We start from the raw sequence: 14,357 nt of genomic DNA, 5'->3' as shown, positions 1-14,357 counted from the left end.
TATTGTGTATTCCTTTGGTTAAAATGTTTAAAACAGGACGTTTTGCTGACTATTCATTAAAATGAGTCAATAATAACTTCACCAAAGATAACATTAATCACCAAAATGATTTTGTTTTGCAAAAATTGTATAAATACTAATTCGAGTCAAATATAGGAGAATCTATCCTGCCTCAAATGCATAAATTAGCAATCAAACTGGGCTCATTTTGTCATTTAAAAATAAGTTGCTTAAACTAAATACTGTAGTTTTGGGGTTGTTTTTTTTTTTTACTTTTTTTTACATTATTTCAATAATTTTCTCTCACAAAATGGAAGTGGACTATATAGGTAATTCAGGTGTGGATGAATATTTGCATAATGTGCACAGTTCAATTATTTGTATATCATAGTTGATATGAACTTGTACGATGATGATAGTGATAACAAATAACTCAGCTTTATAGTAAAACAAACACAGGTGTCCGTTGTAAAGTAGACATGACAGATTCGATTACAGTTAGATAGCAAATAGGACAGCGCATGCTGATCACGTATCACTCTCACAAAATAAAACTGAGATGAAGAATCATACAATATTTCATACTGCAACTAATGAAATGCCAAAATCTGCTCTAATCCAAACTGTAGCCTACAAGCCAATTCGGTTAGGAAATATGAACGAATTGGTCATACAACATGAAATTACAAAATAAAATCAGTACAAAAAAAACCTTTTTACATGACTGTATACATAAACAACAAGTAACACACATTCAATACATAATTCCCAGGAGTATCAATGTAATGCACCATAAAAGAGATCCAGTGCCTGGACTAGGCTCAATTTTATAAAATAGTTTAGTCAGTAATATATAACAATAATCAACGGTCTGTACACTTTCCAGGATCCTGACAATATAATGGATCCAACTGAGCTGACAAACCATATCATATCTCTTCCTAATACATAAAAACTTATCAGGCACAGCTTTGATAAACTGTCTCATTGTCAGCAAGTTAATATGTAGCACAAGAGAAATAATGACACTGAATAAACAACAGTCTTAAAACTCTGAAACACTATAAATATGGATAAATAAATAAAATCTCACAAAACTACAGTTAACACAGCACCTTGTCTGAACAGCCTATGTGAGCAAAGACTGTTGTAGAAACAAAATGGGCCTTATGAGGTAAAACGCTCTAGCAGTAGTTGAACGGCACTGATATGAAATCCCTTAAATCCCAGTTGTCACATCCAAGTAAAATCAATGTATGCAATGGCACAAACACTTAAAATAAACTGGCAAGCACAGGCCACCATCTTGGATAGGGCTGCCATCTTATATGAATATTAAGCGATTTAATTGGCATAAACTCACCATTTTTATGGAATGGGTAAAGTGAATGTCAGCCGAGCACTAATGCAGTATACAGTGCAGAAACTGTAAGAAGCGAGCTTCATGAAGCGTTTTGGAGCTGACACCATCTTGTTGTTTTCCTTTATGGCCTGCAGAGGAGTCGTGCCTCTATATGTAGAATAGACTAATTAACATCTACTTTAACTCAGATTAAGTTCTAAATTAATATTTTTCCCTCTAATTACAATTATATTTAGTGCTGTCAAACGATTAATCGTGATAAATCACATCCAATTTTCATATATGCATAATAAATATAAACAGTACTTTTTTTTCATTTGGATGCAATTAATCACTTGGCAGCACTAATATATAATATATAGTCCCTTTTAATGCTAAATTGATTTTTTTTTTTTAAATACATAGTAATAATAATATTAATTCTCATTAAAGTCTTTAAATAGTAACAACAGAGATTGGTAGATTAGTATTAAGTTTTTTAGTTAATATAATCATTTTCTGGAAAAGTAAAGACCATGCAAATATAAACGGTTATAATAAAAGCGAAATCATTTCCTGAGTAGACTGATGCACTATTAGCAATCTTTGCATCATAATGTTATTATTAACAAAGAGAGAGAGAGGTGTGATTGGCACATGACTATATGACTTTTTAGTTCTGTATGTAGTTGAGTAGCTCATAGCCCTGGAATTGCTCACTAATGAAATGTTTCGATGCTGAAAACTGACTGTATGATGTTTACTTACATATTTACAAATGAATAAACTGTATAGTCTGGAGTACAAATATTGCTGTCAACACTGTCTGCTCTGTGGGCGCCTGGAAATCCTTTTAAATAAAAGTGCGAGAGTGATAATGAGACAAAGGTGTGTGCGGAAAACAGGGAAGAGGCCAGTGGGTCATGCATTTCAATTATTACTGGAATTCACCTTTAGTTGTTACATCGCTATTCTGTTGCACACGTACATTCAGAAAAAAAGTGTACAAAAGCTGTCACTGGGGTGGTATCCTTTAAGTTGAATTGAAAGTAGTTCAGTGCAATTTGTCCAATGCCTGCCAGAAAATAAAATGAACCATAATGCTGTTCACACAAATGATTTAAAATGAGATTACTAAAACTTTAGTTTTTTATATGGATATATATATAGTGAAACTCAGCAATCGTATGTGAACAGACACCAGATGATTAGTTTCGGTTTTGAAAGCTGTCTTGGCCAATTTTGTAATCTGAAGAACGTTTCCTCATAGTACACTTCATGTATCGCAGGCCAACTACAACCGTTTAGTTTACATTTACAGGACCCAGGGAGCTGTTTCTATGAGTCGGGGCCCCCGAGGCCCTGTGTGTATATTATAGAATAAAAGGCTTTAGTGCGGGCTTAAGGCAACATTCCTGGTTGTTCCCATCTGTTAACTGTGATGTCACGAGTGTAGCATGATATGTCATACTGGTAAAGATTTCTAGATAAACCTTTACCTGGTTCTCAACACTTGTACAACGCTTGTTCAGTAAAAAATATTGCATAATCTAAAGGCTTTTGCCCATAATAGTAATCTGGTAAATAATTTTACTAGTAACAGTAAAAATGTGTGACCCTGGCAGCCGATAACTCAGCAAACATAATAAAATGATCTAACAACAGTTATCAGTCAAAGGTCTTTGGGGGTTTTAAACTCAATTTTGACAGCATTCTGAAACTTTATTACATGTTAAATTAAGCTTATTATGAAATTCAGAAATCTCTAGTAGTATATAAAACTGTCCTCAGCTGACTGATTTGGGTCATGTCACAAATAAAAAACTTAGGATCTTCAGAGCCAGTGGAAAAATACATCAATTTGTATAAAAAAAAATTACAAAGAAGTTTTATTCAGCTGAATTAGAAAAAGAATAAAATGTGTAATGGTAATTTGATTGATTGCAGTGCTCCAAAAAGACATAAAAACATCATTGTGTGTTACCTTAATAGACTGATTAACTATTGTTCTAACTTAAAATGATATCCAAACTGTGATCATTTTAACATATCAAATTCATAACAACTTTGTAGAAAACATGACTATCAATTATTCTCGCAAATCTTTAAATAAAAGGGTTCAGACTATCTTATTATAAAAGAAGCCAAGAATGTTATTTTAAAACAATTTTTGTCAAGATTTTTGGGGGTGATCCGGCAACTTTGGATATAATTGATAGTCCTGATATGGAGGTGGAGCTGATGGGTCAGGCAGATGAGACTTTGGACCAAACTGACCAGGAGGTCCAGGGAAGCCTGGTGCACCAACCTGATCAAGAGGAGGACCAGGGTAACCAGATGCTCCTAAAGGAATATGAGGAGGACCGGGATAACCAGGAGCTCCAAACTGACCGGGTGATACAACATGAAGTGGTGGGGCAAGTGGAGCCATAAGAGGTGGGTTGGGGTACATATTGCTTTCTATTGGTTCATTCCAGACTCCAAAGTCACTGTTTGTAGCCCCTGACACAAGCTGAGGAGGAAGAATCACAACTGGAAATTTGATCTCTGGATCTGAGGCATACGGCACATCCAGGTAGACCTATGGAAACATATTGAAATAGAGATCATTCAATTAGGACTGTACTGTAAATTTGTAAAGTAATTATTTTATCCATTTATGATTTTTGCATTTTAAAGGAATCATATGATGTTGCTAAAAAGAACATTATTGTGTAATTTGTGTAATGCAATGTGTTTATGTGGTTTAAAAACACATTATTTTCCACATACTGTACATCATTGCTTTTCCTCTAAGCCCTGCTTTCCGTAATGGGTCGATTTATACAAAGCTTTAAAAAAAGCGAGGCGTTCTCTGATTTGCCAGCTATCCAGTGCGCCGTGATTGGTCAAACGCCCCTTACCATAACATCCACTAGCAGCTTGTAACACTCCAAAGACTTAGGAAAACCTAAAATCGCATCATATGACCCCTTTCATGTTTTTAGGTCAACATAAAGAATTTTCAGGCAAATAAAAATAATCCTATTAAAAGTAGGGGTTATAGAATTGATATGAAATATTCAGTAACAGAGATTCTGTTAGAGAGGATCACAGCCCTTAAGTTATAATTTTAAATATACCTTAAAGATAAAAACAGACAGACCAATACGCCAATCTAATGTATGCACTCACTTCACTGTAATGAGTTGCTTTGGATTTTAAAACTAACCTTGAGTCTGTACTCAACCTTGAGGATCCTGCAGTTTAGGATAGAGGTGGGAAGGCTGGGTGGAATGGACAGCACTTTGGTGACAGTTTTCTTTGAATTTGGCTCAATGGGTTCTCCTTCCTCTTTTAGAAGGTTATGTAGGTGAAGCCTTCTCTTGCCTCTTGCAAAAAAACTGTGTTTTTCATACAAGCAGTATTTTGGCTTGATTAACCGGGACGAATTGTTCTGAACTTCAGCCAAGACTTTCAAGCCCTCTCCTGTGGAGAGACACACACTTAATTAGGTAAACTGCATCATAAAATATTACTAAAAAATGCAACCTTAACTGCATTTTTGACAAAAATAGGCCTCTTAGTTTACATTCCCATTACACATGGCAATTTAAAGTTCACAATGAAAGCTCTATGACAATGCTGCTGTATTGTGTGGGATGAAAAATTATCTTTTAAATCTACAAAAACCATCTGGATCTTGTGACGCCAAATGATCCTGCAATAGAACCCAAACATAATAGTACTTGACCATAATAGAACTAACTAAATTATATAATATGTGAATGCTAAATCTTATTAATAATTAAGCCTTTCTCCGACAAAAGTCTGACACTAACTTACTGAGACAAAACTTTTATGTCAAACTGACAGAACATGTTGACTGATTTGATGAAAATGGCTGATGTAAATCGAGCTTTGAGTTTATGTGACACAATAGAACAAAAATGGTTAACAATGAGGGGACATCAACAATTCTGAGATCTTAAAATAACAAATACAACGTTACCAAGGTAGTATCCTATTTTTTCTGTGTTTATGTTCATGGAGACACTCCCAGAGGTGAAAAGTTTCATTTGCTTATCTTTGGTTCCGTACTGAGGTGCCTAAATAAGACAAAACATGCAAAAGGCTAGATGAGAGAACCTCAAAACATACAGACGATTGTACAGTAAAACACACGTGGGATTTTAAACATAATCTCACCAATAATTCAGGGCCAGGCAGATCAGGTTTGGGTACATAGTGGAACTCTGCTTTGTCTTTGCTAGAAACACGCATTGCTCTTTCTAGTTTTGCCTCTAAAGAATACGCAATCTTTCCAACTGAACCTTTAAAGGATGGTGGGAAGTGTCTATGAAGAAAAGAATGTGTAAATGTGGAGTTATAAAATATAAACGTTGGCTCTCGATGTATTAATTACTATATTAACTTTTTTCAATGTCAATGATATTTGAAAAAGAGAGGTAAGGAACATGCAATGGCATGACAGGAAAACCACTGACTGTAAGTGTTTCACGATTGTGGCTGTAAAATAGCACTAGGCTTCGTGAATCGTGTATTGGACAGTGCAGAAACAACTATAATAGCTGCTTCATGAGGGGAGACAAAAATTGGAGCGAAGAAGAGATGGTTTCGTTCTCTTATCTCATCATGCTTTGTCAAAAGTGAAGATAACCATTTTTTCCGAGATTGCACACGTTTTAAAGTGCATGTTATGATGTCATACATATTTTATGATCCACACAGACATAGGCCTACACGTTTTACACGTTTTACAGATCCAACGTCGATGAAAAGCGAAGATTGTGTAACTTACTGTAGAGGCAACTGAAAGGTGAATGGATAAACATGACGCCCTGGCGCAACGACCGAAGAATCTAATGAGTCATAGATGAAAGCAAATATTATGCGTTTCAGTTTATCTTTCATAACTCTTATTGCAATATTCATGTAACTTGAAATAGACTTACACGGCTGTCCGTAGGGATCGTGTAGCATCTCACGCTCATTACCTAAGATTCACAGAACATGCTTGAATCGACCTGATGGCTAACATAAAAACGTACAGCTGTAGTTCCTCCTACCGTGTGTTTTGTTCTCCGAAACGAAAAACCTCTGCACGGAATAATACTTCTCCTTGTCCGAGTAAACAACAGTAGTTTGACCGTGACGTTCTGTCCAGCACACCTCAGCTTTCCCTTTAATTTTCACACTGAGCGACTGCATCTGTGTGTCTTTGGCTACATCCAGAATCACTTGTCCCGATATAAAATCCCCGTTGGTGAAAGTATTGCTCTGATTTATACAATTGTAAGTAACAGAAATGTTTTTCACGGTGATAGACATCTTGTCGCTTGGTGTAAATATCCTCTTTTGGAGTTGTAACTCTATGAAATCACTTTAGAGACACGCGCTAGCTGCGGACTTTAACCTGTAGGAGGGACGCTCGTAGGTCCAGGGCTGTGCGTGCCGCACGCCAGCCATAAAACAAGATGACATTATTGGAAAAGAAGCGGATTAGAATTTCTCAGACAGAATGTGTGCGTTTTGCCTAGTGTCCAGAAACACTTTACATTCAACAGGTTAGTGCCTGCATGTACACGTAGAAAGTCTAGCCCTGCATTGGCACTATTTTAAAGCTGCAGGGTTTTTCGTGTTTAAAAATGATCCAAAAATAATTTTTCAGAGCCAACCAGCCAGCGTTCAAAACTGTCGCCTTACTTCAGCTCGATTAGCTGGTAATAATGTTTTCTGATCAGAGTGGATAATATATATAGTATATAATATATATCGCCTTATTACACCTGTTAGGATCCTGCAGGAGACCCACCGTTTAAATGTAGCATATTCTCATAGCAGCTGGAGTAATTCAATGTAAAAAAAAAAAACATTTTGATGGAGGATTGTAATCCAGAAAGGATTTTATGAAATGAAATTATATTCCAGTTTTAAATGCTTCTGATTGCAGTTAGCCTGGGATTACACAAGATTTGTATAGTTTACATAGTTTGCTTTTTGGGTTAGAATGATATGACATAATAAGTAGGGTTTGATGTGATGTGAGCTAATATATATATATATATATATATATATATATATATATATATATATATATATATATATGATGACAATATGATAACATGATAATATTGCTAATGTAATCATTGTCTCATTGTCATGTAAGGTTAGTTTTATGGATAAACCAGTATATCTATGAACCAGTAAAAAAAAAGTCACTATTACATTATACATTTTATCAATCACAATACTTTAGGGCAAACAAATCCCATTGTATGTTCTCTTATACATTTTAATGCTAAATCTCTGATATCGGTGACTGCAGAAGGTTTTACTGTTAAACTAATTTGTGAGCATTTATGTAATTAGAGGTGTTGTAAAAATAAAGACAATACCCAAACAGTCATGTGCCTAGCATGTTACATTAAAAAGTATTGGATTAGAGTCTATAGAGAAAATATACTAAGGCTTCTTTTAATGAACTGACAGACAGCCATGTAGCTCTCTAACAATATGACTTTATTATTATATTTGACATTATCAGCCAAGCAATCGTTATGCCCCATGTTACGACTCGTAAACTTTTCTTCAGTCATTTTGAAAAAAAAAATTTTCCATTGACAAATGACAATGTTTCCAGTAATTCAAAACAACAGCATAAAATACACTAAAAACTCTTAAAAGGTTGATGGTAGAGAAGAACCATTTTGGTTCCAGAGAGAACAGTTCAGTTAAAGGTTCTTTAAAGGTTCTCTTTCTTGCCATTTTATATGAAGAACCTTCTTTCGCCACAAAGAACCTTTTATTAAACGAAAAGTTTCTTCAGATGTTGGAACCACTGGCACCTGTTCAAATAACTTTTTTATTACTTGCATGTGTACACCGGTGCAGGGACCAAAAGAATCATATCAACTGGACGACCACTAGAAGTTCTAAATACATTTTGTAACAGTTTATGGAGCAATTCATGGTAAATCTGTAACCTTTGTAACAATTTATGCAGAAACTGATAAATGGTAAACCGATACATGGTAAATCTACACTATAAAATACTGTTTTCCAACTTTAAATATATATGTAGCCTATTTATGTATGTACATGGTCTTGCTTCCTTAATTTTGTGTAGTAAACTAAAATATTCAGGTTTAGTACAGTTGAAGAATGAATCTACAATTTTAAAGCAGCACAACTTTAAGTTAGAACAACGTTTAAGAAAAATAAACCTATACAACAGTCTTAACAACATATCAATTCTTTTTCATGAAAAGTAAAATGACAAATAATTAGTATAGAACATTGTCAGCTAATTAACAGTCAACATCACTACTTCAAATATAAGAGGCTACATTTGGAATAAAGTAGTGATTCTAGGAATCTAGATAAAACAGTAATTAAAAAATTACCTGATTCTAAAATCACTTTGTCAAGATTTTTCAGGGTGGTCTGGCAACTGTGGGTAAAATTGATATTCTTGATAAGGAGGTGGAGCTGATAGATCATGCTGATGTGGAACTGAAGGACCAAATTGATCCAGTGGTCCGGTGTAACTAGGTGGAGCAACCTGACCCAGAGGAGGCCCAGGGTAACTCGGTGGAGCAAAATGACACGGAGACCCAGGGTAACTAGGTGGAGCAAACTGACCAAGTGGTCCAACATTAAGTGTTGGGGCTTGTGGAGCAATAGCAGGTGGGTTGGGGTACATGTTGCTTCCTGGGGGTTGATTCCAGACTCCAAAGTCACTGTTTGTAGCCCCTGACACAAGCTGAGGAGGAAGAATCACAACTGGAAATTTGATCTCTGGATCTGAGGCATACGGTACATCCAGGTAGACCTAGACATGAAGCACAGATAATGAAAAACAAATTATTTAAATTAAGAACAAGTAATGACAACATAACTCTGTTTAACATAAACAATCAGCGCATCCCTTAATTTAAAACAGTTAACTTGTCATGATCCAACTTTAAATGAAAAATAAAACACAGAGATATGACATTCTAATGTCTATGCTTCTCACCCTGAGTCTGTACTCAACCTTGAGGATCCTGCAGTTTAGGATAGAGATGGCAAGGCTGGGTGGAATGGACAGCTCTTTGGTGACAGTTTTCCTTGAGTTTGGCTCAATGGGTTCCCCTTCCTCTTTAAGCAGTTCATTTGTGTGAAGTTTCCTCTTTCCTTTGGCAAAGAAACTGTGTTTTTCATACAAGCAGTATTTTGGTTTGACTGCACGTGGAGAATTGTTCTGAAATTCAGCCAAAATTTTCAGGCGTTCTCCTTTAGCAAGACACAATGAAACAATTAGGTCAAAATTGTAGAGTAAAACACTGAACTGAAAAAAGTTTTGGGTAAAGTCACTTTTGAGTAATACATTGTTGTATTGTATACCTTTTTAAATTTGGGCTGGGCCTGATTGTATATATATATATATATATATATATATATATATATATATATATATATATATATATATATATATATATATATACCAAAAGTGAAATTAATCAGCCTCAGGATGAAGAAAAAGCAAGATCATCGCTCTTCAATCAGCAATAAAAACACCCAAATATTATGTTTTATGTAATATTATGAACTAAATCATTAGATCAATTGAATTAAGGTCAATAGCAAAAACATTGGTTAATCAAATTAGATACATTATAGCTTAACATAATTAAATGTAAGTTTGCGTCATATTTCTACTTTGCATTTTTTACTGTTTTTATTCATTTTGAGGAAAAATGAATCTGTTTTTGTGTGATTCAATGCAAGTTGGCATTTAGTCTATAACTACAATAAGTATTATGTTCAACAGGGTACAGCCATACACAAAGCCTTTTTTTTTTGGTAAATGAAAAAGGCGTTACTTTACTAGTTACTTGAAAAAAGTTATTTCACTACATAACTATGCATAATGCGTAACCCCAACACCGATTGTGTTACATATGAAATATCACTGAAAATGAATAAATACTAATTTAATTAACCTACAATATGCATGTAACATAATGAAAGCATAATAAAATCTAAAAAAAAATAACATTAATGTTTTCCTAGAAGAAGGAAAACAAGTAGAACCAGTTCTACTAGTTACTAGTAACTAGTAGCTAACAGCTGAAATGTGTAACTTCTTTGTCAGTTATTACAACAGCTGAAAACACATGATCTAAAAAGACCTCATTCATCAACTTCATTTACTTGCTTACACTACATTGTTTACAGATCACCAACATGAACCTCAAGAATGGAATAGTAACAGTGTTCACCTTTTTTCAGATTTTACACATATTTAAGCTTGTGGTATTTTACATGTATACAGAAATGGCTCAAATAAGGCTTTCTTTGACAATGGGAGAACATTAACAATGCTAAGATGTTAAAAGAAATATAATTTACCAGGGTAGTATCCCATTTTCCGAGTGTTTATGTTCATGGAGACACTCCCAGAGGTGAAGAATTTCATTTTTTTATCTTTGGTTCCATACTGAGGTGCCTAAATAAGACAAAAAAAACATTTATTATACACATGAAAGAAATTCAAAAGGTAGAGATGATTTATGGTAAAGGCATACTGTACGAGAGGTTTTTGTTGTAATCTCACCATTAGTTCGGGATTGGACACATCTGGTCTGGGCATATAGTGAAACTCTGTTTTGTCTTTGATAGAAATGCGCATAGATCTGGATAGTTTTGTCTCCAAAGTATAGACAACTTTTCCATCTGAACTTTTGAATGTTGGTGGGAAGTGCCTACAAAGAAAAGAAATGTTTTATGTAAACCGCCCAATACGTTTTCTGTGAAATTGCAGACGTATATTTTTCATTGTTTTTTGTGTACAGTGTACACTAAGTAAAGTTTTTTTTTCCATCTTGAAAAAAAAACATTCTGTGTTCTGTATCCCTCTGTGTTGTGTTTAACTTTTCTGTTTGGAAGATAAATGAGATCTCCTTTAAATCTCCTTTGTCTCCTTTACAGTGTATAAATAGTCCTCACTTTAGATGAGCTCACAAAAATAGACGACTACCTGACTTAATCGTGAATTAAAGCAGGAATGTGTGTCAATAAAGCATTCATTAACACAGCGAGCAAATATTATCATATACTAATGCTTAATAATGTGGGAACAATGTTTATAAAAGATGACATTACTATTTACTAATGAATAACTAATGATTCATAGTGTGCAGTTATTATAAAGTGTTACCAGTTATTTTTATAACATGGTCTGTTTGAATGCATGAGTCTGATTGGCTGTCAGGTATGCGTTAAAACCTTTTAGGAAAGCACAGATCAGTTTAATCACGTTTCTGTATTAATGCGCACAAAACCACACACACATCACTTATACAGACAGCGAGAGAGAGAGGTCAGAGATCTCATCTGAGTATGTTTTAATGAAAGTGTGATAACACATACTAGAATTCTTTGCTCTGCATTTAACCCCAAGTAGGGCATTATTATAATTAATAAATCTATTTAAACTGACTTGGAACTATCTGTGCATTAAACGTTTTCCCTCCAGCCAATCAGAATTGAGTATTCAGGCAGACCATGCTATAAAAGAGGGATAATGCACAGCTATTGTGCTTTGGGTTGAGTGGTTCGTGGCCTCCATATCATCCAAGCCTGCATAAACTGGACCCATTTTACTCCTGTATTCTGACTTCCGAGAGAAACAACATTAAACTAGAGGGCACAGCTTGTTTTTTTCTACTGCAAATTGATGAAGTAAAGTAATGAATGTAGTAACGTAGGTGTTTCATTCAGAAAAGAACATTGACAGTTAGAGGGGTGTGATTAAAATTGTCAGGCTCATGCCCAAGACGCCATCAGAGAAGGCAAATTTGCAAAAACAAAACAAACAAAAAAAGCTCCTAAAGGACCCTCAGACTGTAAGAAACTAGATTATCTGGCCTGATGAATCTCAATTCTAAGCATCATGCTTGAAGGAAACCAGGCACTGCTCATCATCTGCTGCACCATACCAAAAGTGAAGTGTGCTGATAGCAGCCTCATGCTGTGGGGCTTTTTTTTTCAGCGGCAGGGCACTAAAATATTGAGATTTTAAAATGGACCCTTAATGAAAACCCAGGCCGGAGCTTTCTGAACCTCAGTCTGGGCAGGTTTACATTCCAACAGTTCAATGAACCTTGGAAATATTTCTGGAAAAACCTGAAAATGTGTATCTTCCTCCATCCAACCTGACAGAGCTTGAGAGGTGGAAAGGAGAGGAGAAGAATGGCAAATAATTGACAAATCGCTGATGAGCAAAGCTTTTTGCATTAAGCAAAAGAGACTTGAGACTGTAAAGGTGCTTCAGCTAAAATTTTAGTTAAGGTTATGGATATGTACTCAGCAATGTAATTCTGTTTTTTATTTTAATACATTTATAAAGTTGTGATAATTCTGTTTTTGCTTTGTCAATATGGTGCATGGAGTGTCGGTCGATGAGGAAAATAGTGATTTAAAGCAGTTTAACGTAATGCAGCAACATAACAAAACGTGAAAAACTGCAGTTGTTTGAATACTTTCGCAGAAGACTGTAATCTAATCTGTTCCACCACAGTTTCGTAATAAACTGAAGATACACAAAACGTGTTTAACATTGCTTTGGGAAATTATCTATAAAACTGGAAAAGTATTGTGACTTTTGAAGTCTCTGTACGCTGCCTGTATTTTAAAGTGAAGCGCAAACGATCAGTTTGTGACGTTTTCCGCATCAGTGGCTCAGATCACAGGGAACTCGGTGAACTCCTCTTCTGCATATGCTGTGGGTTTACTGTGCAAAGGGGAACCAGTTACACTGTCTTATTTGAATAATTGTATGCATTGTAATGTGCAAATGTTTACATTTTTTAGCACACGTTTGCAAACCTGGTTTCACATAAGCTGGAGTTTTCACCAAAATAATAGCTCAACTGCAAAAGCTAAAGAGACAATATGTATTTCTGAAGGGAACTGACTTCACAAACGTTAAGATGTCAAATTAAAATAAAAACCTGCTCATGCTACATGCGTGTTGTGTCTTTGTAAGGTGATTAAAAGTTGTTATTTCAAATAAATATGATGATGATGATGATGATGATTATTATTATTATTATTATTATTTGTTTGGCTTCCAATTGAGACACTAACTACTAAGAGGGTTGGATTTTTTTCTTTTAGCTTGCACACTGAACATGCGCCCCAGCTCTTATTTTTCCATTTTAAAAGTGCACCAGATCGATGACTGTAATTTCAAAAAATTACAAAATTTTCTTCCCCCGCACCCTAGAGGGACCAATTTTAACCCACCACAATCTCAATTGTAACGTTACTACTGTTTTAATAAATTAATAATCAGAGTCCCTGTGGCATAATCAACATGAAAAGAAAGAAAATTCATTGATATTAACCTTTTTAATAACGTTGTTATTTAAAGAAAAAAAGAGAGAGAAAAAAAACTTACTGTAGAGGCAACTGAAAGGTATACGGGTAAACATGACGCCCTGGTGCCACAACAGACGAATCTAAGAAGTCACAAATCAAATCAAAGATCAGTATATTTCTCAGAGCTCTTTTAGCATTGTTCATCTAATATCATCTCATTCCCGAACAGACTTACACGGCTGTCCTGACGGATCTTTCAGCATCTCATTTCCTGCAACATCAAAACACGGCTGGTTAAAACGACCTGGTTTATTTGAACTATAAAGCAAAAACATACATCCGCTGTAGTCCCTCCTACCATGCGTTTTGTCCCCCCGAACAAAAAACCTCTCCACGGAATAATACTTCTCTTCATCCGAATAAACAATAGTTATTTTACTGTGATGCTCGGTCCAAAACACTTCCGCTTTCCCTTTAATTTTCACACTGAGCGACTGCATCTGTGTGTCTTTGGCTACATCCAGAATGACTTGTCCGGATATGAAATCCCCGCTGGTGAAAGTATTGCTCTGATTGATAGGATTGTAAGTAACAGAAATGTTTTTCACAGCGAGGGACATCTTCTCATCGTCTCCTGGTGCCAATA

At 35.1% G+C, this 14,357-nt stretch overlaps 2 protein-coding genes across 2 annotated transcripts; both read right to left on the bottom strand.

Annotated features, from left to right (window-relative positions):
• Nucleotides 1–3,206: 3,206 nt before the first annotated feature.
• Nucleotides 3,207–6,761, bottom strand: LOC122348420 (arrestin domain-containing protein 3-like). The gene is made up of 7 exons (XM_043243850.1): nt 6,412–6,761; nt 6,298–6,339; nt 6,144–6,204; nt 5,531–5,678; nt 5,334–5,430; nt 4,554–4,810; nt 3,207–3,923 (listed from the first exon to the last, which is right to left on the bottom strand). The coding sequence occupies exons 1-7, from the start codon at nt 6,671–6,673 to the stop codon at nt 3,516–3,518; spliced, it is 1,275 nt and encodes a 424-aa protein (XP_043099785.1). The 5' UTR covers nt 6,674–6,761; the 3' UTR covers nt 3,207–3,515.
• Nucleotides 6,762–7,843: 1,082 nt separating this feature from the next.
• LOC122348422 (arrestin domain-containing protein 3-like) lies at nt 7,844–14,331 on the bottom strand. Its single transcript, XM_043243851.1, has 7 exons — nt 14,070–14,331; nt 13,947–13,982; nt 13,791–13,851; nt 10,944–11,091; nt 10,739–10,835; nt 9,363–9,619; nt 7,844–9,176 (listed from the first exon to the last, which is right to left on the bottom strand). Exons 1-7 carry the CDS (start codon nt 14,329–14,331, stop codon nt 8,769–8,771), a joined length of 1,269 nt encoding a protein of 422 aa, XP_043099786.1. The 3' UTR covers nt 7,844–8,768.
• Nucleotides 14,332–14,357: the final 26 nt, after the last annotated feature.

Source organism: Puntigrus tetrazona, chromosome 7, assembly GCF_018831695.1.
Source record: "Puntigrus tetrazona isolate hp1 chromosome 7, ASM1883169v1, whole genome shotgun sequence".
In the NCBI taxonomy this organism is placed as follows: Eukaryota; Metazoa; Chordata; class Actinopteri; order Cypriniformes; family Cyprinidae; genus Puntigrus; species Puntigrus tetrazona.
Note: the sequence above shows the minus strand (reverse complement) of the source record. Positions and strands in the feature narration are given on the sequence as shown.

What these genes read in the sequence shown, in the direction of transcription:
- LOC122348420 (XM_043243850.1), bottom strand. Translation starts at nt 6,673, where the DNA reads ATGTCTATCACCGTGAAAAACATTTCTGTTACTTACAATTGTATAAAT. An exon ending in CGATCCCTACGGACAGCCGT is followed by an intron (nt 6,205 to 6,297) that starts GTAAGTCTATTT and finishes ATGACTCATTAG; the next exon opens with ATTCTTCGGTCGTTGCGCCA. An exon ending in ACCTTTCAGTTGCCTCTACA is followed by an intron (nt 5,679 to 6,143) that starts GTAAGTTACACA and finishes TTTTCTTCATAG; the next exon opens with ACACTTCCCACCATCCTTTA.
- LOC122348422 (XM_043243851.1), bottom strand. Translation starts at nt 14,331, where the DNA reads ATGTCCCTCGCTGTGAAAAACATTTCTGTTACTTACAATCCTATCAAT. An exon ending in ACCTTTCAGTTGCCTCTACA is followed by an intron (nt 11,092 to 13,790) that starts GTAAGTTTTTTT and finishes TTTTCTTTGTAG; the next exon opens with GCACTTCCCACCAACATTCA. An exon ending in AGGTTGAGTACAGACTCAGG is followed by an intron (nt 9,177 to 9,362) that starts GTGAGAAGCATA and finishes CTTCATGTCTAG; the next exon opens with GTCTACCTGGATGTACCGTA.